The following is a 27,933-nucleotide window of genomic DNA, read 5'->3' as shown; positions in this document are numbered from 1 at the left end:
GGGCAGCACCGACCTCCACACATCACATGACCTTCAGTGTGCTCCGGCTTAAAGTGTGCTCCCCACTCCATCCTCCCTTTTTAAATTTTTAGGACAATGTCCTAACCCCAATATTTCCGTAACCTGCGTGTGCACGTCGACACATGCATATATGCATAAACATACATACTCACACATACATATATCATTACGGCAATTCTTATCTATGTAACCTGCCAGATACCTACATTCTGTCTGGCAGTCAGTCCTCTGGGAAGGTGCTATTCTAATCCCAATGTTATAAATGAGGAAACTGAGGCCCAGCAAGCCTGCTTAACTTGGCCAAGGTCACACAGTACGTGACAGGCAGGGCTGGAAGCCAAAGGCAAGCCATCAGAGGATGTCGGACGACAGAAGTGCAGGCTGGTGTGCCCTCCAGGCATGTTATACTTTCCTGTTTCAAAATAGGTTGTTTCGTTTATTTCCTGAAGGTTCTAGAACTCGCTTATCTAATTTTCTAAATAATATTAAAACAGTCACTCTTGCCTGCCCATTACTAAAAATGAAGTTTAAAAGAAACAGTGTTTCAAAACTACATCTATGCAAAGTCCTTGGACTTAGCACGTCAATTATGCAGTGACGGGTAAAATTACAGATTTTCTTTTTTCTAAAGGAGTGAAATGGTCATGGGAAATAGAAAGTTAAACACTTAACCAAAAGGCTGCTAAGTTCATTAACAGCATCAAAAGTAGTTTGCCCAAGTTAAGCTTGGGAGGTTAAGTGAGGACACCAACAAAAAATAATTACATGGTTATTACGTAAGAACTTCAAATACTTAACCCATATTGCTTCATTATAATTTACCCCGACAAACAAAAAGATTGACACACAAGAGGGAAACCATGCACCACAAGAAAGGTGTGTTATCTGAAGTTACTGGATGAATCAGCTGCTGAAATGGTCACAAATCACGGTCCACGCCCCCTTTCTCTCTGTTCCCTCCTCCTCCCCCCAAAAATTGTTCCATGTTTCTACCCAGCTTTTTTCATGAATCCTTACAATGATTCTCTCAAACGACACTGCTAGAAAATCACTTTCTTCCAAGCAACTTACATCCACTTTTCCCTTTGAATAGTTAATTCTTTATCTGACTCAGGGTTGGTCCACTGGGCCCTGAGAATTTTACATAAATCAAAGAAAAACACATTTCACTCCTATCAGATCCACATCACATATTAACACACATCTTTAATTTTTAGGGTTTTTTTTCGGCCTCAGAGCTAAGTGAAGTAAGTGCACAGAGAATGATTCCTGAAAATAAAGATGATATCCAGTGACTCCAAGATTTATCCATCACACCTTCTCCAATAACTTTGTCTAACTGTGACTATTTTTTAAAAAAGAGTCACTTAAAACAGGCAACTATGTAATTATGGTATGAAATGAGGAATATTAATAAACGAAGCAAGAAAACTTAGGTTCTTTTTCTGCTAGTTCAATTAATCTACCAGAACTAGCTGGTTGTTTTTTGAAAAGCAAAGCATGTGTGGCCTTACAACGTTATCACAATACAACACTGACATCAACAGGATTCTAGAACCTGATCTATACTCAGCCACTAATTCTAAGTGTCACCTTGTATACTAGCTTTTGTCCTTAAAACTAATGTCAACCCAACAGTGAAATGAGGTGAAAGTTACAGCGACATTAAGAACACGTGTTATCCTAACTACATTTTTCTCAATGGTTCTAAAATCAAGGTTTGCACAACTCTGAAAGTTGCACAGAAACCACAGTTAACAATGGGGGAGTTGGGATTTCTGCCCGCCCCTCCTTACATAGTCTGTAAAATTTATAAACTCTACAACAGGATTTTATTCCAAAGCAGAGGAATTTCAGACACATATATATTATATATACGTATATTTCCTTCTTGATTTAACTATCCTACAAAACCTATAACTGAAGCCTTAACTAGATATGTTAAAATGATTGAAAACCTTATCTTTAAGCAAAAGGAATGAGAGTGATTTAAAGTACCTGCTTCAGCGGGAGGGTGTAGCTCAGTGTCGTAGAGCGCATGCTTAGCACAATTCCCAGTACCTCCATTTAAAAAAAAAAAGTGGGGTGGGGAGGACAGAAAAAAAATAGTAATAAAGAGCCTGCTACAGAACTAAACCTCTCACTGAGGCAAGGGCCAGGAATTACAAACCTGGAGTCGGGAGAGCAATTTCCCTTGTCGGGTAAAAGATCCCTATTGCTGAGTTAATTGGAGCAGGGACTTTCAAACGCTTAACTGGGGCTACTAATTTTCAAGAGCCAAATGAGACACACAAGACAATGGACTGAGTTTTTCTTAAAGCTTATAAAAGGCTGCCCTTTATTTTGAAATTTTGTCCTTCCTGCCTTCAGTGTGTTAAAATCGCCTTTTAAAATTAAAATGATGGCCGAAAAGTTATTAAATCCCCTTACCTGACAAGATGAAAGATGAGATAACTCTGTGCTGGTCTCCTAGAATTTCTGGATGCAGGGATCCAAAGGCCTGGGCACCAATGAGATACAGGATCCAGCCAGTGGGAGCCGTAAATGCAGACCTATCGTACCCCAGTGTTCACGGCTTGTGTACGGCTTTTGTTTTCAAAGTAAAATGAGGCCAAGCAGAAAGTCAAGCTAATGAGAACACTGCTGTAAGAGTCACCAGAGTCAACAGGATTTCGATGCTGCTTCCTTCACACCAAGCTTTTCACAACTCTGAAAACCACCCTGAAACCGCTGATGGATGACAGTCATTTCTGGGTGTGAGACACAATGTTCTAGGATGGACCTGTCAAGTCTCTCTCCTTCCTTCCCTCCCACACCCAATCACAAAGGCTAACTCCAGGGAGCCACTACCACACAAAGGAATTCTCCTAGATTATGATCATCCCTTCACTGATCATTGTCTGACGTCTGTATTATCTCGGTTCTTTGCTGTCAAAAGCAGCTAAAACAGGATGAAGAGAAGCTGGGTGGCCACCACGAGGTTCATGATTAGCCAGTTAGTATTAAAGGTGGGGAAGATCATCTTCGTTGTGTGGGGCTTGCCTTTGAGATGACGCTTTATTAGTACGTGACAGGTACTGAGGACACACCATGTCGGCACATCCCTCACGCTCCCACATGCTCCCTCTCCATTCTTCAAGCCAACCCCGAGAGGTTAGTATCACCATTTTACTAATTGTCCATAGTCACTCAGTTTGGTGGCAAAGTCATAGCTGGGACTCTGCTCTTTGGTACCAGGTTCGTATTTAATCTCTTAAATATGCTTCTTCGGACTGTCAGACAGATCATGTCCCTGTACCCTCAAACACAGTGGTGACTAAATTCATCTGATACATCAATGAAGAGTGCTGTCTGTCACAGCAGCAAACAAAGGATGCTGTGGCCATCAAGCCCTCAGCCACCACAGCCACTCCCAATCGGGCACCCAGAGGGGACTCAGGATAGAGAAAAGCAGGAGATACTGGCCCTAGGTAGCTAACGTGCGTATCAAAGGTGTGATTTCAATCAGCCCAGACTCTTGCATCTTCCCAAAGTGCTACATTCAAGAACTTGAAATGTCTGGTTTTCTTTCATTAACAGTAATCTTTTGATGTTCCGAGGACCTGGTTTTTGTTGTAAAAACTCCTATACATCCTGACTCCTCCCCTACCTCCTGGATCAGTCCCTCAGGGCTATATGAGAGGCTGTCTTCTAGACTTAAGTCCTCAGTTTTGTCTGCCAGATAAAACATAGTTCTCAACTTTTAGGTTGTACATTTTTTGCCAGTACAAAACAATTTAAAATGTATACAGCCCAGAACACAAAATACATCTTCCTTCAGTCAACATTTACTGAACACCAGGGTTGTGGTGATACTCGGGGAGGCCCTGGGGTGCAGGGAAACATCTCTACCCTCATGGAGCTTCCAGTCCAGAGGAGAGACCACAATAACCAAACACATTTTTAAAAGTGATTTATAAACCGTAGAACATCCAAATGGTACTTGTGTAGACTCATATCCTAGAGAAGGCAATGCTGGTTTCAGCTGATCAACACTGATTCTAAGACCCCAAACGAAAACAGCAACCACAGAAAAGGGAGCGTGGTCTAGCTCAGCAGTTCCCAAAGTGCACGCATGTCGACAGGGATTAATTTTATGAACAGCTTCTCTTGCTGTGTGGAAAGCCTAATTAAGAATGGAAACACTTTCTTTAATGCCTTTTTTCTCTTTCTGCCTTTTTAATTTCTTTGCTACGGAAATCAAAACTAAATGCATGCTCTTAAATATAATGTAGTGTTTCTCAGACTTTATTAACCCATCCCCTACTGGCTTCTCCCAATAGTATTTAGGACTGGTGTTCCCTCGTTAAGTTTGGAGAAATACCAGCAGCTAATACTGCTGGTAGGAGTTGATACCTACCAGCTAAGCACAGAAGGACCAATCTCAGACTACGCAAGAGGCCACCGCCTACATCATCATCATCACCAGCATCACCATTATGGTTGCAGTTACCATAACTGGCACTAGGTAACTAGGTGTAAGTCCTAGAGGGCAGAGACCATAGCTTTTCTTCAGTTGTGCCTGGACCATCAGCATATCTTGTGGACATGAGTTTTTTTCAACTACATTTGGAAATATAATTACTACTCAGGAAGGTTAAAATAATAGCAACTATATGTACAGTCCTTAAATTCTCTGAATTACTACTTTGAAAGCATTTTTCTCCTTCCACTCTGATAACCAAAAAATAGCTTCAGGCCATCATCTGCACATCACATGCATTTTCTGATTGCTACGCCTTAATCTGCTTCTGGACAACAGTAGAGATTTAATTCCTTGCCCCACTGATTTTATTTTATTTTTTAAAAACACAGTGGCTTCTCCACAGTTAACTAAAAATAAATTCAAAAGACAGCTTCTGGGTTTAAGACTATTCTTAAGAGTAACATTCATTTTAAAGTCAGTTATGACTAAACCTGTATCATTAAAGAGTGCCTTTATCTACACCCCCCACCAAAAAAAGTACACACCCATAAAAGCACAAGGCAGCCAAGGAAAAAGGCTGAATTACGAGGACACATTTAGAGACTGCTGCAGAGTTCATGGCTGGGAGGGAAAACATTATCCCACAACACATTAATACAAGAGCAGAATATTTCAGGATCTGCCTTTGTTTTCTTAAATATACTGAAACCAAACCCTGGTTGCATGATTCAGTCGTAAGTTAAACATCTGACCAAATAGCCAGATTAACAACAAATTTAGAGACACATCCACAATGGTGTCAAATAAATGTACTTACTTCAGAGGACACTTGTTCACAAAATATTTGAGCTAGTAAACTTGGTCGTGGAAAAAAACCAATACTTTTTTTCTTCCCCAACTTGGTCTGAAATCTTTCCAACATTCCAAAGGAACTAAAATATATGCCAACCCATACAAAAGAAATTGAGATGGCAGGCTGGGTACATCTGCCTTAACCTAAAAACAAAAGCCAGTTTGCTCTGTCTTTAGAGCCAGCATAATGAAAGCACGAAAAGCCCAGATGGCTTAGACTTTCTTTACACAAAATAACTGAGAAGACTGACATCTACACTCTTTTTTCAGCAAGTCTGATCCTAATGGCAATTTTAGACCTGGAATTTCTATCAGACCAAGAGGAATGCTTTTAGGCGAGTGAAAAATTAATTGTTCTATACCCTTCTGCATATTCGTCCAGGCTGCCTAGCCCAGCAACTGTAGGAAAATGTTTTCACCAAAGAGCATCTTCAATTCACTCAGCTCTTTCTTACTGACACTGGCTTGATGTATTAAATCCGACACTCCAACCCCCAGCTGCTTATGCATCTTTTCACAAAGAGAATTTTAGAAAGCAAAATGAAATCAATTATCAGTTAAAGAGCTTAAGAACTGGAATGGAGATTAGCAGGGAGAAAGATGAGGCAAAGGCCAGAAACGGGTAGGCACAACCCAATGGCATTTCTGACACCTTCTAGTGAGCGTTCTAAAGAGCTGCTTGCGGGGAGTGTGGTGGTAAATAATTCACCCTCGCTTTTTTTTCTGCCATGTAAAATGGCTTTTAACTAAAACAGTAGACAACATAAAAACTTTATTTCCACCCTGGGGTCAATTTTATATTTCTGAACTTGAAGTCTTTCAGGGAGAGAATGAAAAAGTAGCCATTATGTTCTGGGGATTTTCTTCCCCCTGTATGACTTCACACTTCTTAAGAAAAAGTTATACTTAAACCCAGAGTGGGTGGCCCCTTAGGAACCTCACCCCCAGCTACCTAGATTCCTTTTATACTGGAAAATCAGGTCCCAGAAACTGACGGACCCGAAATTGCTTCTGTCTATGCGGCAGAGAAGTGAGAACAAACAGATCTTTATAAATGACACTTTAAAAGCGAGAAATTTAACAAGGTCCTACCATATATACATATTCAATATTTTGTAATAAACTATAATGAGAAAGAATATGAAAAAGTACATATGTATAACCGAAACATTTTGCTGTACACCTGAAACTAACACAACACTGTAAATCAACTATACTTCAATTAAAAAAAAAAACCACTGAAAAAATTAGAAATTTGGGTCACACGGTTGTTAAGAGGGTCAAACTGAGATCAATCAAATGAAAATATCTTCCAAACTGCAGAGAATTATATAATGTCAGCCTTATGCAGCATTTCCATATTATTTTCATAGAAATAATGTGTGATAATGACTTTTGAGACTGTTCAGATTTGCAAACCCGTGATTGTGATTTCTCTTCTATTTGCTTAACGTGGTCCTCTGGGAAGATCAAACCAAATAATGGAAGCTTAGAAACAAAAATGAGAAGTATCAATTAATATACAAACATGTGATATTACTGGATAATTTGAGGAAATCAGAAAGCTAATCACTGGTTAGAATGAATGGACAGAGACACAGATACAGATGCAGTGAACAAGTTCTATAGAAGTAAAGTCTGCATGTAACTTTAGGCACGTTCAAAGGGCAATACAGTTGAGGGCACAGATTTTTAAAAAGTCACAAAGTAACAAGAAGAAGATTCTGAGTTACACACAACATTCATCTATTGCTGCCCAGGAATGACTACGTACACTGGCTTCAACGTGGACGCTCAGAAGTAGTCCTTCTCTCCATGCATATGTAGATTAATTCATTCATCAGGGTCTTATTTTCAGTTCTCATTCGTAAGGGTTTATTGAACAGCCGATACCAAAAAATTAACTCACTTTTTTGCCTCCGGCTTTCAGATACTAATCAAATTTCTTAACGGTTTGTGAATCACTGTGCGAGTCCCCAGCCAGCTGGCAGAGGACTGAACAGTCAGCGTCACTCTTCCGGTTCTGTGACTCTTCAGGCCTCGTCACTCTCAAGTAGGAGATGGCCCGCGGAACCAAGCGAGGCCTGGACTACATGTGAGAAGGCTTCTTTGCTGCCAATGCGTCTGGTTTCCCTCACAGGTGACCTTGATCAAAAGCGCTCGGGGCCAAGGCGGCTCACATGGGAAGTGACAGCCAACACTAGTTGCTCCCCTAAGTCCTTTCCTTCCCCCAGTTCCCCGTAGATAACCAATGAATGCTTGAATCAAAATTACCTGTGTAACCCCAGGACTTTCAGGACTTCCTCGAAAGCCTTTGCCAGGCAGCCATGGAGGGGGACCGGTGAGGGTGGAACTGGATGTGAAGTGGGGATAGTTGGAGGAGCCATTTAAAGGAAATCTCAAAAATTCATTAGAAAAAAATTCACTATATAGGTCATTTTTTAAAGTTCCATCTTCTCTCTTGAAGAATTGCTACGCTTGTACAATGTTGCTGAATATCGAGTGAGCTGCCATGATTGCTGTCCATCCCTCTGAGGTCAGGGTATTAACACAGCCTCACTTGTACAAGGACACAGGCATGGCGATTTCTCACCTGCTGAGACAGTAAAGGCAGGAGGAAAACCATCCCTGGCAATCCAAGGTGTAAGATCGATGGCATTACTATTTTTCCCAGCAGACAAGAGGCCAACCACTTTTTCTCAAAGGCTACGTGAGCCAGTTTCTCTGCAGTCACCCCGTCCTGTCCTGGAGGTCTTCAGAGTCAGGATGTCCCTCCCTGTGTTACCAGCTCTCCCACCTGGGCTGATCCATTCTTCCTAGTGGAAGAGAATCGCTGGTCCACACCACCTAAGGATCCCAGCCTCCTCTGGGCTAGATAACCCACTTTCCAGGCTTCTTCTGTACAGCCCATTCTCCAAGCTTTAATCATCTTTCCATCTTCTCTGAACCATAAGGCGGGGGGAAAAAAAGGTTCCCATTTTCAGATGGGAGACCATAACTAGAAATAGTGTTTAAAAGACAGTCTAAACCTTTAATTCTACTCCTTTTTAACTCACTGCTCTTAACTATTATTCTGATCTCGAGCTTACACATCAAAATAACACCTTTACTTTTAGAAATAGTAAAAGTGTGACCTATTATAAACCCTATAAAAATGGCCATAGATGGCTAACCATTCTTTTTCTTTTATAGGTTTCTTTTCAACTTAGCGTTAAGACTATTCCTTTTAAATAAAAGATGGCATATCCATACCATGGAATATTACTCAGCAAAAAAACAGAATAAAGTACAAGCTACAACATCAATGAACCTTGAAAACACTATGCTCAGTGCAAGAAGCCTGTCCTAAAAGACTACATATAGTACAATTCTGTTAATATGAAATGTCTAGAAGAGGCAGATCTAGAGAGGCAGGGAGAAGTTGTAGTTGCCCAGGGCCGGTTTCGCCCAGAGTGCAGGGTTTCTGTTTTGGGTACCAAACGTTACAAACTTGTTAGTGGTGATGGTTGTGCAAGTCTGTAAATAAAATAAAAGCCACTGAATTGTACACTTTAAGTGGGTGGACTGTATGGGGTGTGAATTATATCGCGATTCAGCTGTTAGAAGAAAAAAGCTATTCTTTTCCCTGCAGACCACAGCTCACACTGATGAAAATTATTAAGTAATCGCACCCGAGGTGCTGCAACGTGGCTACTGCCTCTTTCGCTCTTTTAGCTACAAGAACATCTGCGAACTATTTTCGAATCTCTGTCAAAGACAGCAATGAGCCAAAAATGATGGATACTTCTCAGTGTGACTTTCCTCAAAAGATAGAAGTTATTTTTCCTACAGCATTTACATCATCTTACCCTTGCAGAGAATGTCCAAACAGGGAACATTCAAAATAAGTATGGGACCTGGACACTGACACCTACTCTCTCCAGGGCTACCTCCAGTGAATGTTTATGACACTCATGTACTATTTTCTAAGCTAAGTCCCTTTGTGGGGGGGGGGGGATCAAGCCGAATAAATGTTTTAAATGAACAACCTTTCCATTTTAATATGGGACAGGTTTTAAATCAGAAAAAAATGATTGCTAACTTGAAAAATCTGCAATTTTAATCTCCCTGGTTTATCGTTGCTCAGGGAAGGAAATGAGGTTATTCGGACAGGATGTGCCCTTTAAAAGGCATGCTGGCAACATTCCCCGGAGTCCTGATCTCTCTCCAGCCCTCTGTTAACAAAAGCTTCCTGAAACTGGGGACGTCGTACGCTCTAGCCCACTGTCACAGGAGTGAGTGGTTCTCAGCATCACCCCGTCAACATCTGCCGTTAGCTCCCTTTGCAAGAGCAAAAGCAGATGCTTGGAGCAAGCCACTGTGAACTCTGACATGGCAGGAAGATGGAGACAATTCAGAACAGAAGATCATTCCAGAGGACAAAAATACTGGCTCAATTTTCAAGGGCTAGCTACTCGGTTACCCTCACTGGAAGACTGAGAAATACGATTAATTATTTCAAAATTATTACAAGAACCATTTGGAACACTCAAACAGCAGCTGGATTAAGGCTGAGTCGAACCTCTGAAATGAAGCCACTGCATTTGGAACTTCTAATACAGTCTATGTGCCAAATTCACATGGTAAATGTAATGTTTAGTGTTATGGGAGACTGCACACGTCTGCTCTAAAGGCTTCATCTATGAAACCCTATGGGGACATTTTTTCCCTCAAAAATTCATGTGAATAATCAAAACCATCATATTATACACTGCAGGATGTATTCCAGTAAAATCTTGAACAAGTTCACTAACATATGGACACAGATAGTTGAAAACAAATATCAAAGAAAGGACTGTTCAAAACAGGTCGTTTCTTGGGAGAGTTTACAAGTATCAACAAATCTAAGCAAAGGGAGGGAAAGAGGGGCGTTTGATTCTACAGATGAGCCCCTTAGGGAGTCTTGCTTAAACTCCTAAGTTCTGATCAGGGCTGGGACGAGGGTGAGGCAGGTGTCCCAGATACACAATTTAAGGCTGCACCAATTCTGGGGCTCGTGCAATGACCCTGAGTGATGCGTCTCTACATGTGCACCCTGGGCACGCCATTCACCTTACCCCGGTCCCCCTTTCTGGTCACTAGCCCCATGTTCTCTAGGCCAGAGTGGCATGGACGATGGACTACAAGAGCGTATTAAACCTAAGACTATCAAGAACTCGTGAGTTCCAGCAGCAGCTTCTAAATACAGAATCACTCTCTTTCCTCCGGCATTGGCACCTCACTTAGGAAACGTGAGCTGTGTAATTGGCTAGTGTGGCAAATGGTAAGTTAAAAATTTAACTGCTCTTCAGTATTAAAAATAAGCATTAGGCGTCAAAACTTTACACAGCAGCCTCTAAATGTGTATAAGCACAATCAACTCATTTTTGGAACTACTCCCATGAGTAGACCTTCCCTGCGTTAACACACAACGCAGGCTTTTCTTACTTTTGCTGTGCCTGGAGTGGCTCTCCGTTCACCCAGAAACAAACACTCAGTTACAGACTACACCATAGGCAGGTGTTAGTATTTAAAACTAGGCTCGCTGAGGGAGTGGCGGGGTGGGCGGGGGCGAGGCGAGGTGGGTGGGTAGAGCTCAGTGGTAGAGCGCATGCTTAGCACGCACAGGGTCCTGGGTTCAATCCCCAGCACCTCACTAAGATCACCAGACTGCGTTTCTCTCAGGACAGTGTTCAAGCACGGGGCCTTTATGGCTGGAGCAGTCCAAAAAGGTACTTGGACTGTGTGAGTGACCATCTGTGTTTTTAAACAGCTTGCTTTTGGGGGAAGCCTGTGTATCAGATGCTTGTATTTAGAACAAGGATTTTTAGGAAGAAAACCCACACACAGCCTGCCAAGCCCTACAACCTGGTCCCCAAAGTGTGCCTTCCAGACAAGCATCACCAGCAGCACCGGGGAGCCTGTTAGAAACGCACATTTTCACACCCCACCCGAGACTTGCTGAATCAGAACCTCTGTGTTGAGGCCCAGGTCTCAGGGGTTTCATCAGCCCCTCCAGGGGATTCTGATTCCTGCTCAGTTCTGAGCACCGCCACGCTACAGGTAGTGCTCCTGGCAGCAGGAAACACGGGCTTTGCCGCTGCCAATCTTTGTCCTCTTCAGGAAGACATTCTCTCTCGCAGGGAGAACAAAATGATGGGGCTAAACAACTGATCCATCGACCCGCGGGGGCTTCACAGCACAGAGTCCTACTGCAAATACAGATTCCTGGGCTCACCTCCGGAAAGGCTGGACCACTGGGTCCTGGGCTCACCTCTAGAGACTGAATCATTGGATGAGGCTCCCAATTAGCAGCCCCTCCAGTGATTCTGATGTGAAGCCAGGACTGGGGACCACTGGAAGGCCCCCTGCACCACTAAACAGCACATCAGAAGTAACTGGGGAAAATGATCCTTTAGATCAGGGTTAGCCAGCTTTTTCTGCAAAGGGCCAGATGGTTGATATCTCAGGCTGTTTGACTCCTAGAATGGGCCACTTGGCTTGACTCAGTCTTGGATAAACTGATGAATAGGCATAGCTGTGTTTCCAATACCACTTCACTGAATCTGACTTTCTTATCATTTTCATGTGTCATAACATATTCTATTGACGTTTCTCAAACATTTAAAAAGGTATAAATCATTCTGAGCTCGCAAGCTGTAGGAAAAGAGGCAGTGGACATGGACCACTGCGGCTTCAGTGAAACACTGGAGCAATTACATAGCCTTCACTGAGTCCAGTCATGCTGCGTTTGCGACATATGTAACTTCAATACAAATAGCTGCTTTCAAAAAAGCTAGATATTGCTTAAAAAAAAAAACACTGAGGTTTAATGTGCATCCAGTACAATATACAGCCTGATGAAGCACCCACGGCAACACACTGAACATTTCCATCACCCGAGAAAGTTCACTGGTGCCCCTTCCCAGGCAACATTCCTCCGAAGTAACCATGAGGTTTGAATCCTTACCTTTAAGATGGCAGGGCAAGCAGTTGGGGACAAAAGCCAGGCATCATTCATGTCTTCTCTGTTTGCACTGCAGTTCTAAGTAACAGACACTCTAAGCAGAAGCTATCAGAAGAGGTACCCACTGGGCATGAATAAGCCCCTTTCTCTCCAATGTGCTGCTGGGGACTCATCCACCCTCCCCTACTCTACATCTATCTCCCCAAGCCCAGCCCAGGTTGGGTCATCCAAGCCGCAGAGCAGGTGCATGGCTGCAGGGGTGGAGGAAATGAGCTCCTTCAGGGGTACCCCTTTGCCCCCACCTCCCACCAACCCCCAACCCCCGGCTGGGCCAGCTCTTCACCCTAGGGCTTTATCAGACGCATTCAGACCCCAATCCCCTCCTCTTTCCTTGAGGTAGAAACAGGTATGGTTTGCTCAGCAACATAAATATAACTTAATTGAGCTGTTTGAACTCAAAGACCATCATGGACGGCCTCTGTGCGTGGAGGGCTCAACTGAGGGATTTCAGGAAACGGCTTCACCCTTGGGATTTTTCTCCATTCAAATTAGAAAAACCATCATGGCGTCTCACAGCTGGAAGGAGAGGTGCCCCTACACTGGGTTCTGTTCCAGACACAGAAAGAGGCAGGACTGCAGGCAAGAGGAAGATGCGGAGCATGGAAGAAATCAAACCTGTCCACAGAGTCACCCCTCCAGGAAGGCCGGCCCCTCCCAGAACCCCCAGCCTCGCAGGGCAGAGGGCAGCCCAAGTTGAAGTCAACAGCAAATGGGGAGGGGAGGTGGGGAGGAGAAAGACTCTCCAACTGATCTCACGTCACCTCACCCACCCACCCAACCCGGGGCTCTCCAGTTTCACTGTGAACAGCATCGTCTGGGAATCCTGTTAAAGTACAGACCCCAGGACAGGACTGGAGTGGGACCAAGGAAGCTGCATCTTTCACAAGGGCCCTGATGACTGAAGATGAAATGAAGCAGCCGCCGGTGGGAGAAGCACACACGGAGAAACGCCACACTAGTTTTTGGGACAGTTAAATCCAAATGTCCCACTCAGAGTATCCAACCTGAGGGTGGGACTAGGGAGGTGGAGATAGAAGACCAAGAACAGGTACAATTCCCTAGACAAAGAGTAAGATGGGCACACTCCAGGGCCTCCGGCAGACGAGGGCCCAGTGGCCAAATGGATGGACAGAGGGAACTGTATTTACACAGATCATGTGGGCATCAGAGACCTTCCACAGAACCATCTAAGAAAAGGCACCCAGAAAAGAAGCTGCATAGGAAGAATCCAGGCCTAGAGATCATGGGTAACATGAGTTTTCTAAGTCTAGTGTGTAAAAAGATGTGCTTTTTCAACAACTTTCAGGGTACTATTTTGACATGATGCTCATTTGGTCTATGAAATAGTTCTGACCTTGACTGCTTATGAAGCAGCATCCAGGAAGCTTGTTCCAGACACACCAGGGCCCAAGTCCCAGCTGAGATTCTGATTCATTGTTCTGGGGCGGAGCCAAGGCTCTTGGTATAAGTTCAATGGGCAGCCAGGGCTGACAACAACTCCACCAGAAGCAGCAACCGTGGAAGCAAGACTGTGAACACACGAGGCGATTTAACGTGAAACACTGAAACTGAAAAACGTGATTTTTGTTGACCCTTCTATTTCCCCCCAGAGCAATAAAGTAAAACAGCCGCCACAAAAGAGGAGGGAAATGGGAAGGTGGTATGAGAGCCCGCTGATCTGGAAGAGTAACTTCAACAGAAAGGCAAAGATCATGACCAGGAAGGTGACAAGGACATTCAATCCCAGGGGCCTGGAGAGAGAAAAGAAGTGAACTTGAAGCAGCAGCCAGGATGGGCAGTCGAAGGGCTGGCAAGGTGGATAAGCGACAGCCCCCACCTCACCCTGCCAGACTTCACTTTCCTCCGGAGGAAGTAACGTGATCAAGTAGAAAGATGACCAACTCTGGATCCAAACCCAGCTCTATCAACGCGTTGCTGATCAACTGTGGACTTATGGACACACTACCCCATGGCAGCTCAATCTCAAACACCTTCCTCATAGGGGAGCAGTGAGGATTAAATGGATGGAAGGCACCAGCATGGGGCCTAGTGGAGAGATGTCACCTGGCAAACGGCACCCTCTTTCCAACGCCAACCCTCACAAGGAGGATGTGGCTTAGAAGTGGGGTGACCTCGTTTCCCACAGCCCCCCAGAGAGGTGATCATGGGAAGAATGTGGTTCCCTAATCTCACCACAGTGGCAGCCTGGATTGGAGTTCAGCAAAGTTGGAATCAGGCAACAGAGGACTTGCACACCATCCCGAGTCCCCATCACAGGTACCCGAACAGGCCTTTGCAGACAGACTAGGTAACCAATCCCTCACGTATATTACTGAGTCTTTAGGAAAAGTGGTTCTAAGTAACAGGCCTTTAAGTGAATTTGAGATGAAATGAACCTCAGTCACAAACCAGCAACTGCCGGAATTTGTTTCAACAAACTGCTTCTGCTTTTTCTACTGCAACTCCACCTGGCATTAAACGGTGCCACGTCTGATTCCCACGGATAATCTTCTGAACGGCTTTGTTTTCAAACAACATCTTTACATACATTTTCCACAAAATGACACTTACAGTAAAGGTATAGTAGTTAAGCCTCAAAAAAAAAAAAAAAACCCTGAGTTTTGATTGCACCCCTTTTCCCCATCACCTCTCCCAGTCTTAAGTTACCACCTGGTCTGAGCTTAACATCCAGCACTGGTTTGCTGACTGCTTTCCATATTCATGGGTATCAAGAATGGAAGACAGTATTCTGTTTACCTTCAAGTATGAGCAATTTGATTTCCTAAAAGTAACCACAAAGTTGAAAGCAATAGTAGGTCCAACAGTACAAAAGTCAGCCCTTCTCTTTGTGCCTGGTCACTGGGAAGGGTTCCCGGGAGAAGCAGGAAGGGTCTGGATAAACCACAGGCCGACACAGGCACCAGTCGGCTGAGCTACTCCGAGCAGAGCCTGGAATCCAGAAGTCGACCGCGGATGGGAGGCGCAGGCAAGTCAGAGGCAGGCTTGAGCCCAAATAAATACACTGAGTCTAAGGGATGGGAAGAGGAGGTTCACTGAATGGACCCAGGGAGGAAAGATGAGGCTGAAGTCGAGAGATAACCACAAAGGAGAAAGCCAACAATTTGGCCCAACCAAGGACAGGAGGCCACAGAAGGTCATGACCCAGGGCAGAGGTCATCTGCGCTCTCCTGCAAAATCATTTGTGTGTGTGTGGTCAGTCAGGGCCTCGCAGGGGCCAGGAAATACTGCTAATAGCGACCTCATTCTCTCTCCACCCACCCACCCACCCCGTGGGGGTGCCAGACAGGGAGGGGCCCCAGCAGTCAGTCCAAAGGGGACTGTTCTGAAAGAAAGGGTCAAAAATAAGCTGGATTCCTAATCCACTTAAGCTGGATTCACTTAAAGGAGCAGAGACAGGGGCTCTTAAGGTCTTACAATGGGTTTTTCAGAGGTGCCAGCGAGGGCAGATGACAGAAGTGGTGTGCGCCCTTGGCAGGCTAAGGTCTCCATCACCTGACACAGCCCACACTCCTCAGAACACCAACGTATCCAGTGTTTGTCCCTGTAAACAGTTCCCTGTTTTGGTGTCGTTGATGAAGCGTATAGAATTATCACCTCAGGTTTCAAAAGGCCAAACTTTGGGAAAATATTCTGAACCCAACTTAACAGCCACCCACTCCCCCTTATAAAAGGAAAATGCAATTTATATATTTTTGGAGTCTATCAAGTGAAATAATTCCTTTGAAAAAGGAATCCCCTTTAATGAGTTTCAGGGCTCTTTATTTCACTCCGATCCTATGGCCAGGAGGGAAGTAACACAGAGGAACTCCCACCATGACTTTAGGACCAGAGGCTTTTCCTTTTGTCACTTGCAGGCCCTTAAGACATGTGTGCTCTGTTGAGACAGTTATCATATAACGTTCTGATAGAGAAATGACATCATTCTAATGACTTGTTTGGTTTCGCACTGACTACAGACAGAGATACACCATGCGCTCGGTACGTGAGTGCCTCCGTGGGCCAGGCTTTGTGCCGAGATGCTAAGAACACACAAATGATATACCCTCGATCTCAGAGAGCATGGTGAGGAGAGGCAGAGAAAAAAAAAATCAAACCAACACGCACGATGCAATGTCAAGGTGGTGGCTCTTCTGGATGGAGAGGCTGAGAAAGCCTCTGAAAAGGTCTCCACCCCTGAATGAAGGTGGGAGGGGCAGGCACACCTGCAGGAACCTGCCCAAAAGGCCAAGGCAAGCCCACAGCCTGCCTGCGTGACCGTCTCTTCCCAACTTACAGTGAGCGAGTGTCCACGCGGAGCTCTGCAAACTTACACATAAGCACATGTTTTTTTCCTGGCGCTAAGTGCACTAACGATCAGATGTTTTTTGTTTTTTTTTCTATTGTCCCAGAGCGAAAATTAATGGAAACATCTGACTTTCCATCTTTGAGCCACAAGATGCCAAACCAGATTCTTGGAAGAACTCTAGAGAGTCAATCACATGGCTTTCAGGCATAAAAATATTTTTTTTTCACTCTAAACCAAGTTGGACAAACTGCATTCTACTTGGTCTTTAAAGCAAGACTGAAAGTCCCAGAGGTGTTCAGCCTCTGGGGGATTGACTCTTGATTCTAAGAAACTCCCCGGGCTGGTGTTTGCCATCCATCTCAGAGACGGGTATTTCCAGGACGAAATAGCAAAATGTGGGAAAAGCACAGAATGTAAGAGCTGCTCAGTTCAGCAGTGTGTTTTTAATACAGCAGCACTATTTTGATGGAAGTGAATTCCAAGAACAATAGATGGACCCGTACTGAAGTTTCAACAAAGGGAACCAAATACATCTGATTTTTTAAAAAGTATCTGCCACTTGCCACTGGCATGTCCCTCTTTTCTCTTTTTGAATGGCTGTGCAGCCACCTTCACCCACCCATAGGAGCCCTACCACCCACCCAACGCCCACATCACAAGGCCAACGCCAAATGCTCACTGGTGGTCAGCAGATCTCAGTCACCATCCAATTCTCCATCCTCAGACTCTGGAGCTAGGTCTAAAGCAGTTCTTTCTTGATGGTGTCTATTTCTTCAGAAAAGATACAAACAAGAATTTCTACGTTCTTTTGTATCTAAAAGCAGCACAAGGAAAGGTATCCAAGAGAAAAGTAGTTTAAAAACAAACTGCATAGAGAGTTAGTATTTAATGGTCACAGAGCTTCTGTTCGGGGTGATGAAAAAGTTTTGTAAATAGTGATGATGGTTGCACACATTACGGATGTAATTAATGCCATCCACTTTTACACTCAAAAATGGTTCAAACGGTCAAGTCTACGTAATTTATATTTACCACAACAAACACACACACACAGGAAAATCCAAGTTCCGGTTAAAAAAAATCATATATTTATCCATTCATTTTTCTTTCAACTCAAATTTGGACATTTGCAGCAGAGATCAATCATAGCAAATTATTTTAGACACCCATCCAAAACACTGAAAACCCCAAAAGGGATACAAATGTCACAGCTGTGAACACACACAAATATACACACAACAACAATGGAATTCGAGGTGGCAGTGGTACCCAAAAGCCAGGGCTGCGTATTGTTTTAGGGATATGCTTTGCCTCTCAACTGGACTGCAAAAAAACTACTTTGTTCAACTGTACTGCACGCCATCAGACAAATTCTATCTTTAAATCATGAACATATGGACAAGCTAAAACACAAAATTAAAATAGAGGGCAATTAACATACTCTTAGGCTCGGCAACCCACAGGAAACTGCCGAAACTCAACTCTCTCATCCTGTAGAGACAGCAATTTCACACGGTTCAACTGAACCCCAGGTTAATTTGGCTGGAAGCGTCAACTGCAGTACAGAGGACACCTGAGAGGCTATAGGGAGCAAAAATATAATCTATGTTTCTCTCCTTTTGAGAAAAAAATGGGTAAGATTTCCCCAAAATAAGCACATCAGTATGGAAATGTTTCTCTTTACCAAAAAGGAGATAAAAAAGATGAGAAGGGGGTAGAATACACTTTTTTGTTATTTAAACAACATAAAAGCAAGGGAATTACGTGCAGCACAGTTGACCAGAGAGACTCTGCCCTGCTGTCCCAGAGTTTGGATCTGCGAGTCACAGTACCCTAATGCCACTACTTCTCCATCATCAGTGTTGCCCCTCCAAACTCCTTTCCCTCCATCTTCAGAAGTTTAGCTGTCTCCCTGCTGGTTTCTCCCCACCTTTCCCCCCTGGGGGACTTCAGATGGCCCCACCAGATTTGGGGGGGCCGTGCCAACTGCTGCTCACTCACTTTCCATCCGCTCACGTAGAAGGAGTTGGCCGGTGAGACCTCTCTACCCAGGCAGCTGCCTTCACCAACAGCTGGCTTTGCGTGTGAAGCCAGGAATGCAGCTTCTGCAGCGCATTCCTGGGCTGGGGGTGGGGAGGCGGGGAGCATGTGCAATCAGCATCCTTTCAGATGAAATTCTTAACTTGGTTAAAATATCCAGGCTCCTCCACTTCCCTCTGCAGTCACATCTGACCTGTTCCCACCTAACACTTAAAATCACTGAGCTCTAGCTGCCCCATTCCTGACTGTCAGTGGGGTCGCAGGGTGTTACCTGGAGCTCTGAAATGGGAGACATGCTAGCCGGTCCCACGGTCAGTTTTCCAGCCCTCAGCAGGCTTGACGGAGACTCGTCCGCGACACAGGAGTGAACCCATACAGTGTGTGGAGAGGGAGTGAAGAAGCTGCCACATCCCCAAGACATTCAAGGACACAAAAAGGCACCAAAGAGGGCAAAATGAAGGGGGGAAAAGGCAAAACAAAGCATCTGGACAGAGCAGAGAGTGAAAAATGACAAAAACGCAATGAAAAACCACGACACCAACCCATTATCAAGTTTCACAAAATTGGTCCCATAGTATAAATGCCAATAAGTCAAAGTGAAGGTCGAACCCAAAAGGTTAGAGATGGCTCTCAATGGGAAATGTGATTATAAATAGTTAGGGTCGTGTTTCCCGTGTGGCCTGAGAAAGTCTATCTTGGGGGGTGGGGACAACTTGTAAGTACCAGGCGATCGAATGGCCTTTTCCTAAAAAGAGAATAACTTTTAAAACCAAGTCTAATTATACTTCGTGCAAATAAGAAGAGAAGGGCACAGAGGAGGGAAGGCACAGACATGGATTGGGACGGTTAATTCCCCAGTCCATAAAGTGTTTCAGGAGACCCCATAACAGACAACGCAAACAGAAAACCCAACGGAATCCTTGCAGAGAGTAATCGCCTTGATTACGCTGACTGGGGTAGGTTCAATAACTACCCCTTAAAATGCCATTTTATTGTAACTTGATATCACTCTGAGCTATTTCAGAGCCATCAAATTAGGCTCTTTTTGGAAAGGATAAAACAGTTGACTCTCAAAGTGAAAAAATCTAATTTAGAACTTCTTAGCTCATTCTACATTCTCTTCCAAAAAAGCGCTTCAGTGATAGCCCACGCGCCTGATGATGGTTTTGGAAAAGACAAGCATTCAATGCCGACTTCCCTCCTACGCTTTCCACAAGAGTCCATTTTTAGCCACATTTACACCCTGCAGAAAACGGTGTTGTGTTTCTGAAACTCTGTCCAGAGCTCACTATGCAAGAAGACAAGTCATCCCTAACTTTCAGAGCAGTGCTGACCTGCCCATGTGCTCCGTTCTCCAGAGGCCCTGAATATGCTCTTTTATTTTTTCAACAAAGCATGTTAGCAGGTCACTTGCACGTTTCTTTTTCCGCCTGCAAATACTCCACAGCGAGTGTAACATAAAAGTTATGAGTCAAATGGGAACGTTTCGGTCCTCTGTATTCCTGGGACCAACCTACAGTAGTTTAAATTTTAGATAAATACGAAACTATACCCCTGGCCAAAAAAAAAAAAACCCACCAAAAACAGCTGAGCGAACATGCAAAACTCTGAGACTGAACAAAATTTTTTTTTTAAAAAAAGGGCCCTTTAGGGCTCTCACCAAAAACACACAATTACCTCCTCTCTACTCCGCATCCCCAAGGTCCCATTCTAGGATTTTACACGTGGCTCTGCTTGGTTTCCAACACTAAACAGGATTTTGAATCTGTTCTTTAATCCACCTGAGAATTACTTCACTATGGTCAGCACAATGTCTGGCCACACTTGAGGTGAAATGATTGTTGGAACTGGGGGCAGCCCAGAGAAAGCAAAAACTTCCAAAAGCTTAGAAAAATTTCCTAGCACTACCTAAAGCCCTCTTCTTTATTTTCACTTCCTCCACAACAGAACTAGCGGTACATGTGGGGGATGGGGGTGGGGGGGCGGCTGAGAGTACTTCCCGCTCTTCACGGTGGGCGACTATGACCCTCAGGCCGTTTTCTGCGCTGTCCTGTACATCCTCGCCACTCAAATGTGGATCGGGGACCAGCAGCATCCACACCACCGGGAAACTTGCAGGAAATGCAGACTCTCAGGCCCCACCCTAGATCTGCCAGCAAAATCTGCATCAGAAACAAGACCCCCAGGTGATTCATATACAGCACATTTTGAGATGCACTGCTCTAAACCAAACGGGAATTCAACTAACAGCTGTGAGCCATTTATGGACTCTAAGAGGTCATATTTCGGGAATATAAAAATTTCCCTCAGCATTCTACTGTACATCAGAAATTGACGCAACATTATAAACTGACTATATTTGAATAAATAAATATATATATATATACACACACACACACACAAAATTGTCCTGGAATTGTTTATAAAGACACAGAAAAATACCTATTTGACACCTTTTACCAGCTACTATTTGACCTCAAACAGTAATATCTTTTTTGTTATTGTGGTTAAGATACACATACTAACTTAAAATTTATCATTTTAATCCTAAGTGTACAGTTCAGTGGTATTAAGTACATTCACACTGTTGTGTAACCATCATCATGATCCTGGCTTTCATCTTACAAAACTAAAACTCTATACCCATTAGACAATAACTCTTCCTTCTCTCTTTACCCCAGAAACACCAATATTTTTAAGACCCTTTAATAACCTACCAAATTGGGTTGAAATTAGCCAATACCCTGAAAAGTTACCATAGGGTTTACCAGGACAAGGCCATGCTCTACATCTTTGACCCTGATTCCCTCAAGAATCTATCCCTGCCCAGTTCGAGAGCGGGTGTTCCAGTCCCAGGTGCCAGGACCAGTTAATGGACTTCTCCTGATCCTTGGTGGCTACGCCTGTATGTTCCATAATGAACCTGTGATGTAGGGAGAGGAAGAAGTTGGTCAGGAGAGAGAGAAACTAGTCCTTTGGCCACTGCTTGTTCTTGATCCACGTCTGAACCCAGTTCTTTCCAACCTGCCCCTCTTCTCTATTTCAAACCCTGTATTTCCTACATGGGTCGCCCAGCTAATTACACTTGTTATACTTGGGGACAACAGAGTAGACAGTGTAAGACCAAGGATTTGCTGACCGATTGAAGATTGCGGGTCAAAGTTGGCAGTTGTTTTCATGTTTCAGTATATACTTTTCTGGTTTAGTTCTTTCTAAACCCACAATCCATAAATACTGGCAAGGGTAAAAACAGAACTGCTGGCCTGACCATCCCTTTCCACGCCCCCCTCGCCAAGAGCCACCCATCGACCAGCTGGCAATGGTCTCACGTGACACAGACTCCGTTAGGTGAAACAAGCCAGTAGCCAAAAAGGACAAATACTACATGATTCCACTCCTCCAAGTACCTGAAGTAGTCAAAATCAGAGACAGGAAGTAGAAAGGTGATTACGAAGGCCCGGGGGAGGAGCGATAGGGAGTTAAGCGTTTGGTGGGTACAGAGTCTCAGGACTGTGAGATGAGAAAGTTCTCGAGATCTGCTGCACAGCAGTGCGACTGTCCTTGACACTACAGAAATGTGCACTTAAACGTGGTTAGGATGGGGATTTTAATGCTGTGTTTTTTACCACAACTTCTTTTCAGAAATGGCAAAGTTAAAAAAGAAAAGCAAAGGAAGTATCATTAGGATTAAAAAATAATTCGACAAAAAAATTTCATTAAAACCTATTTTACAATCCTTTCTGGGACAGAGGGACATAAGCCAAGTACACTGTTTACATACTGTTTTCCTTTTTTAAATCATCTTAAAAAGCGTGTATAAGGAACTGAATTTGCATCTGGGAAAAGTGAAAAGGCAACACAGAGTGAAGGTGACCACTCTACATACAGGAACTTAAACATCTAAGCAGTGCCCTGAAGCAAGGCACTTAGTCTTAGCTTATAGGTGGCACTACACCACCTGAGAACCCAATGGGAAAGAGACCAGACCAGGCATCGGTGTCTGTGAGACGTGTGGTCTCTCCTCCCTGCCTCTCCCTGCCCCCACCCCCACTCTCCACCTACACAAAACTGCTGTATCTTCACCACCAAATACTGAAGAGCCATTCAAAGACACTCAGACGAAACAGAAACTGAGGAACTGCAAGATAGTCCAGAAACATCACTGCTTATGAAGCCTAGAAATGAGGAAGGTACCACCAAGGGGACCATCTCTGCTCAAGGTTTTGATAACCAAGAAGTCCATCAGCCTCAGACTACACAACGCTGACCTTGAAGTTTTTGGTCTCAACTTGCAAACAAAATTCAGAAACTATGAGTTTTAAATACTGGCGTATGAAGTCCTTTTAGTTCTTTATGTCATAAATTGTAATATGTGTCTTGGAGGGAGGGATCCATTTTTAACATTAAAATTGGCTTCCTTTGGGATTAGCAGATGCACACCACTGTATACAAAACAGATAAACAACAAGGACCTACTGTTTAGCAGAGGGAACTATATTCAATATCTTGTAATAACCTGTAACAGAGAAGAACCTAAAAGGAATACATATGTATAACTGCATCACTCTGCTGTACACCTGAAACTAACAAAACATTGTAAATCAAATATATGTCAATTACAAAATTTTTTTAAAATTTGTTTCCTTCTAAAATGGAGATGCTGGTCTCCTTTTACAATTGTCCAATGTAATCAGTGAGCCAGATTCTGGATTCATGTATTTATTTTCAGTGATATGGCTTTTCACTTGTTTTACACTAGACAATGGGGAGCCTGGAGCAGTGATTCCCACAAACAGAAGGTGCTTCTTCCGCTGCTCAACAAGGTGGATGAGGAAGCGCAGGTTGGGGGGTTTGGTCCGTTCTGTCCTTGCAGGGATGAGGACACCACTGCATTCTCCACGGCAGGCCAGTATTTCCAACGCTAGGAATGTTTAAGAACTTTAAAGGAGAGTGGTAACGAAATCAATTGGCAAATAACAATGTATTTGAACTTTTTCTCCAATTGCTGGCACCCTGTTACTTCTGATTCTTCCAGATCCCCAGGAAGGACCAGCCAAGTGTAGTGCTCTCTGTCCCAAACTGGCTGGAACACTTCTATTCTGATTTGGCGGAATTTTTTACTGCATCACTCACACACTCAAGGGGTGCATTATATACTCCTTTTTGAGATTCCATTTTTATCACTTAGAAAAAATGTTTAAGGCATGAGGGGCAGGGAGAGAATGCACACATGCCCTTCGGAAGGCCACCCAAGGAAGGAGAACCCTGTGTCCTGCAGCGGCAGGCTCTGATGCTCACCTGACCATAGTCTGTCCGGAAGACGACGACGCCCTCGGCACAGGAATCTACAGTACTTGGAAAATGCTGGCCATTCTCTCTGAGCCAGACCCGTGCTCCCTGCAAACAAAACAAACAGGATTTAACTATGAGTCTGCATTGCATTCTGTGGCAAAACACCACCTTTAAAATTACTATGACTACTGCCTTCCTGAAAAAACCACTTTTTGAAAAGCAGATGTCTTCCTCAAACAAGGAAGGAATGACTCTTCAAAGAAAGTGTTGTCCACAGCCTTAGTTACGTACAAGTGTGACCGAGAAAGGGTCCCACCAGGCAGAGGAAACAGCACTAAAATGCAACTGATTTATAAGGAGTCTCTCATTTCAGTAAGGCACCCACTTTGAGGCAAGAACCAGTATCATCCCATTTTATGGATGGAGAACTGGAGGCCTAGAGGTAAAGAAATTTGCTCCACACCACATATCCAGAAACCACAAGTTTAACAAGGTCACTGCACTGTTTCATCCTAAGCTGAGAACTCTTTGGGACCCTCAGGCTCCCCTCTTTCCAGGTCCAAGCCCCATGCACCTGCCCACTTGGAAGGCATCAGGGCACTCCACTGACTTCCTGGTTGTACCAAAGCCATGTGTCAACTGGACTCTCCAAGAGAGGGACTGAAGTTTTAGTAAAGATTAGAATCCAATCCAGCAGACACCTAATGCACCCCAAAGTTTGGGATGAGAGCCCAAGAGACAGCAACTTCCAGATCCTACTGTTTTAACCTGGGGCACGATTTTTTTTAGCATTGACTTCATTTCCATTTTATATTTTCCCACCAGACAAATGAAATGATACTCTTAATATTTAGCTTTTCAATGCTGAATTTCCTCTTCCTTTGATTTCACAGCATGAAAACCGTTTGTTTTCAAGGGTGAATGATTACAAAGTTTCAAGAAATTACTGGGTGTTCACTGGTCATTCAAATTATAAAGTTCCCTTTATGGGAACTCTTGTACACTGTTGGTGGGAATATAAAACGGGTGTAGCCACTGTGCAAACAGTATAGAAGTTCCTTAAAAAACTAAAAGTAGAACTATCATATGACCCAGCAATTCCACTCCTGGGTATACATCCAGAAAAAAAATGAAAAGACTAGCTTGAAAAGATACATGCACCCCAATGTTCACAGGAGCACTATTTACAATAGCCAACACATGGAAGCAACCCAAGTGCCCATCAACAAACAACTGAATCAAGAAGATGTTTATATATATGTGTGTGTGTGTGTGTGTGTGTGTGTGTGTGTACACACAATGAAACATTACTCAGCCATAAAAAAGAAATACTGCCATTTGCATAACATAGATGGACCTAAATAGTATTATGCTTAGTGAAATAAGTCAGACAAAAGAAAGACAAATACTGTGTGGTATCACTTGTATGTGGAATCTAGAAAATAATACAAATGAATGTATATGCAAAACAGAATGAGACTCACAGATACAGAAGACAAATCAGTGGTTACCAAAGGGTAGAGGACGGGAGGAGGGACAAATTAAGGGTATGGGATTAACAAATACAAACTACTATATACAAAATAGATAAGCAACAAGAATATACTGTCTAGCACAGGGATTTATATCCATTATCTTGTAATAACCTCTAATGGACTATAGTCTGCAAAAATACTGAATTACTATGCTGTACACCTGAAACTAACCCAATACTGTAAATCAACTATGCTGTAATTTTAAAAATACTCAATATGAAAAAAAGAATTACTTTTATGACTGATGATGTATACCCAATGTAATGCAATAGCTTTAGTATCTCATGTTATTTCTACTCTGCTCAACAATTTCATCAACTCCAACAAAGATGGAACAGTGGAAATACGATACCAAAATTATCATCTGACATAGCAGTTAACACTGAACTTCTTTTCCTAGAACTTTCGATCTCATTTCATCGGTCTGCTTAACTTCTGTTACAATTTAAAATGTTAAATGAAATATTCAAAATACATTGGCTAAACATTCAACTTCTAGTTCAAGGGACTACTACTGTTCTGTTAACACAGATGGCAGATGATAAATATTATAGAAGTAAACTAAGTAAACTCATCATTTTACGCTAGTTTAAATTGTGTTCTTGATACCATAAACAGTAGCTTAGTAATGGAGTGTCCACGGGGTGTCACAGTCACGTGCTAAGAGCCTCAAAATAATAGTAGCACTAACCTAACCCTCGGTAAGATAGGAATTCCCACCCCAAAACTGAGGTTCACAACTTAAGTCCCTGCCTAATGTCACATAGCTGGTGACCAAGCCAGGTCTCAAATCTTTCCAATTCCCAGATCCATGCTCTTTCCACACACCACACTATTTGACTCCTTCAAATAATTCATTAATAAATAAAATGCATCGATAGGTCAGTCAACAACTAAAATATAACCACACACAAAGGTCCCTCTAGGTAGCCAATTATCACACCCAACTCCTTCTAGAAGGGAAAATTTAAGTTAGAAAAATCCAACTTACAATTTACTCCCTCAGTGCCAATGATGACCCTGTTTAAGACACACCAGCCAGGACCTAAAACATCTGTCGTCACCACTGTTACTCGGGATCCTCACTTACTCAACCTCGAGTGTGATGAAAGCATTTGGGGAACAGCAAGCTGGACCTCCGGGCTCTGGAAGGAGTGGGACCCAGAGGCGGGGCCACAGGTACAAGCATTTGCAAGAAGTTCAAGGTGGCTGGAGCCCAAGGCTGAAATGGCATTGGCTGCAATTCCCCTTGTGAGTTCTGCGACTCTCCTGGCAGCCCCTACTAGGACCCTACACAAGGCCCTCCCCGTGGGCGTCCCCTCTCTCTTTATTGTGAAAATTTTAAGTTGTCAACTCTAAACTTCTTCAATCCTCCACGATGAAGATGGAAAACAACATCAAAAACGAATAGGAAGTGTTTCTCTATAAATTCTGAAGACTGCCTTCTTTAAAGAACACGATAACGCCAACGGGACGAGTTCCCATCCCCGCACAAGTCAGTCACATACCAATGATTCCCACTTTGGGCTGAGACACAGGTCCCCAACTTCCAGAAAGAATGACACAACTGATTGTCAGTCCTGATTTCTTTATGAGCAAACAGCTGCTTTCTCAAAAGAACGTTTACTGCAAGCATCTCTGACTGCTTTCAAGTATCATTCCACACCAAAACCACAGTATCTGTAATGCTCTAGAAAGAGACTTCCAAGTACCTGAACCACTTTTGCATCCTTTTTTAAACCCACATGTCAGAGACTGCAACATGGGAAGCTTTGAAATACCTATACGTACACACACATACATGCAAATGAAAATTTTCAAAGTCATAAAGAAATTTACTTATTAGGTAAAAATTATAAAATAATTCAGTGGACCTCCATCCCACAATCCTGAATCCAAAGCTTTCTGTTTGCTACAACTATCGCCTGCATCATTTTATCAAAAAGGATTTCACGTATGTGTTTCTCAATGATCAAAATCCTCCACTTAGTATGAATTAAGATTACGTTACGAAACATTATTGAATTACTATAAATTGTCCCCAGGATTAGTGTAAACCTTCCGACTCCCAGAGGCTACACAGCTTACAGTTTCTTTTACTTGAGTTTTGCTGTGGTTCTTTTCAACCTTCTCACTTGAAAGTATTACAAAGCCCTTTGTTGACACAGTCCTACACGATCAAACACACAGTACAACTTCCGGAGTCCAAAGGTCTTTCTCAACAGGTGTGAAGAGCTGCTGATAAACAAGTTCTACAAAACCTAGCCCAGATTTCAAATCTAGAGCCCACTGGCTGGTATTTCTCAACCTACAGTGGAGTCCTCCACAGGTAGGAAGGGAAATACATTCAAAACATGCCCTTTGTTCTTTGAAAAAG

At 43.4% G+C, this 27,933-nt stretch overlaps 1 protein-coding gene across 1 annotated transcript in view; it reads right to left on the bottom strand.

Annotated features, from left to right (window-relative positions):
• MYO10 (myosin X) overlaps positions 1 to 27,933 on the bottom strand; it is a 193,381-nt gene that overhangs the window by 123,451 nt on the left and 41,997 nt on the right. Inside the window, exon 2 of the mRNA XM_072958828.1 lies at positions 24,028 to 24,126. Coding sequence (XP_072814929.1) covers positions 24,028 to 24,126 — 99 coding nt within the window. The remainder of the gene's footprint in view (positions 1 to 24,027; positions 24,127 to 27,933) is intronic.

The sequence above is a fragment of the Vicugna pacos genome, chromosome 3, assembly GCF_048564905.1.
Source record: "Vicugna pacos chromosome 3, VicPac4, whole genome shotgun sequence".
In the NCBI taxonomy this organism is placed as follows: Eukaryota; Metazoa; Chordata; class Mammalia; order Artiodactyla; family Camelidae; genus Vicugna; species Vicugna pacos.
Note: the sequence above shows the minus strand (reverse complement) of the source record. Positions and strands in the feature narration are given on the sequence as shown.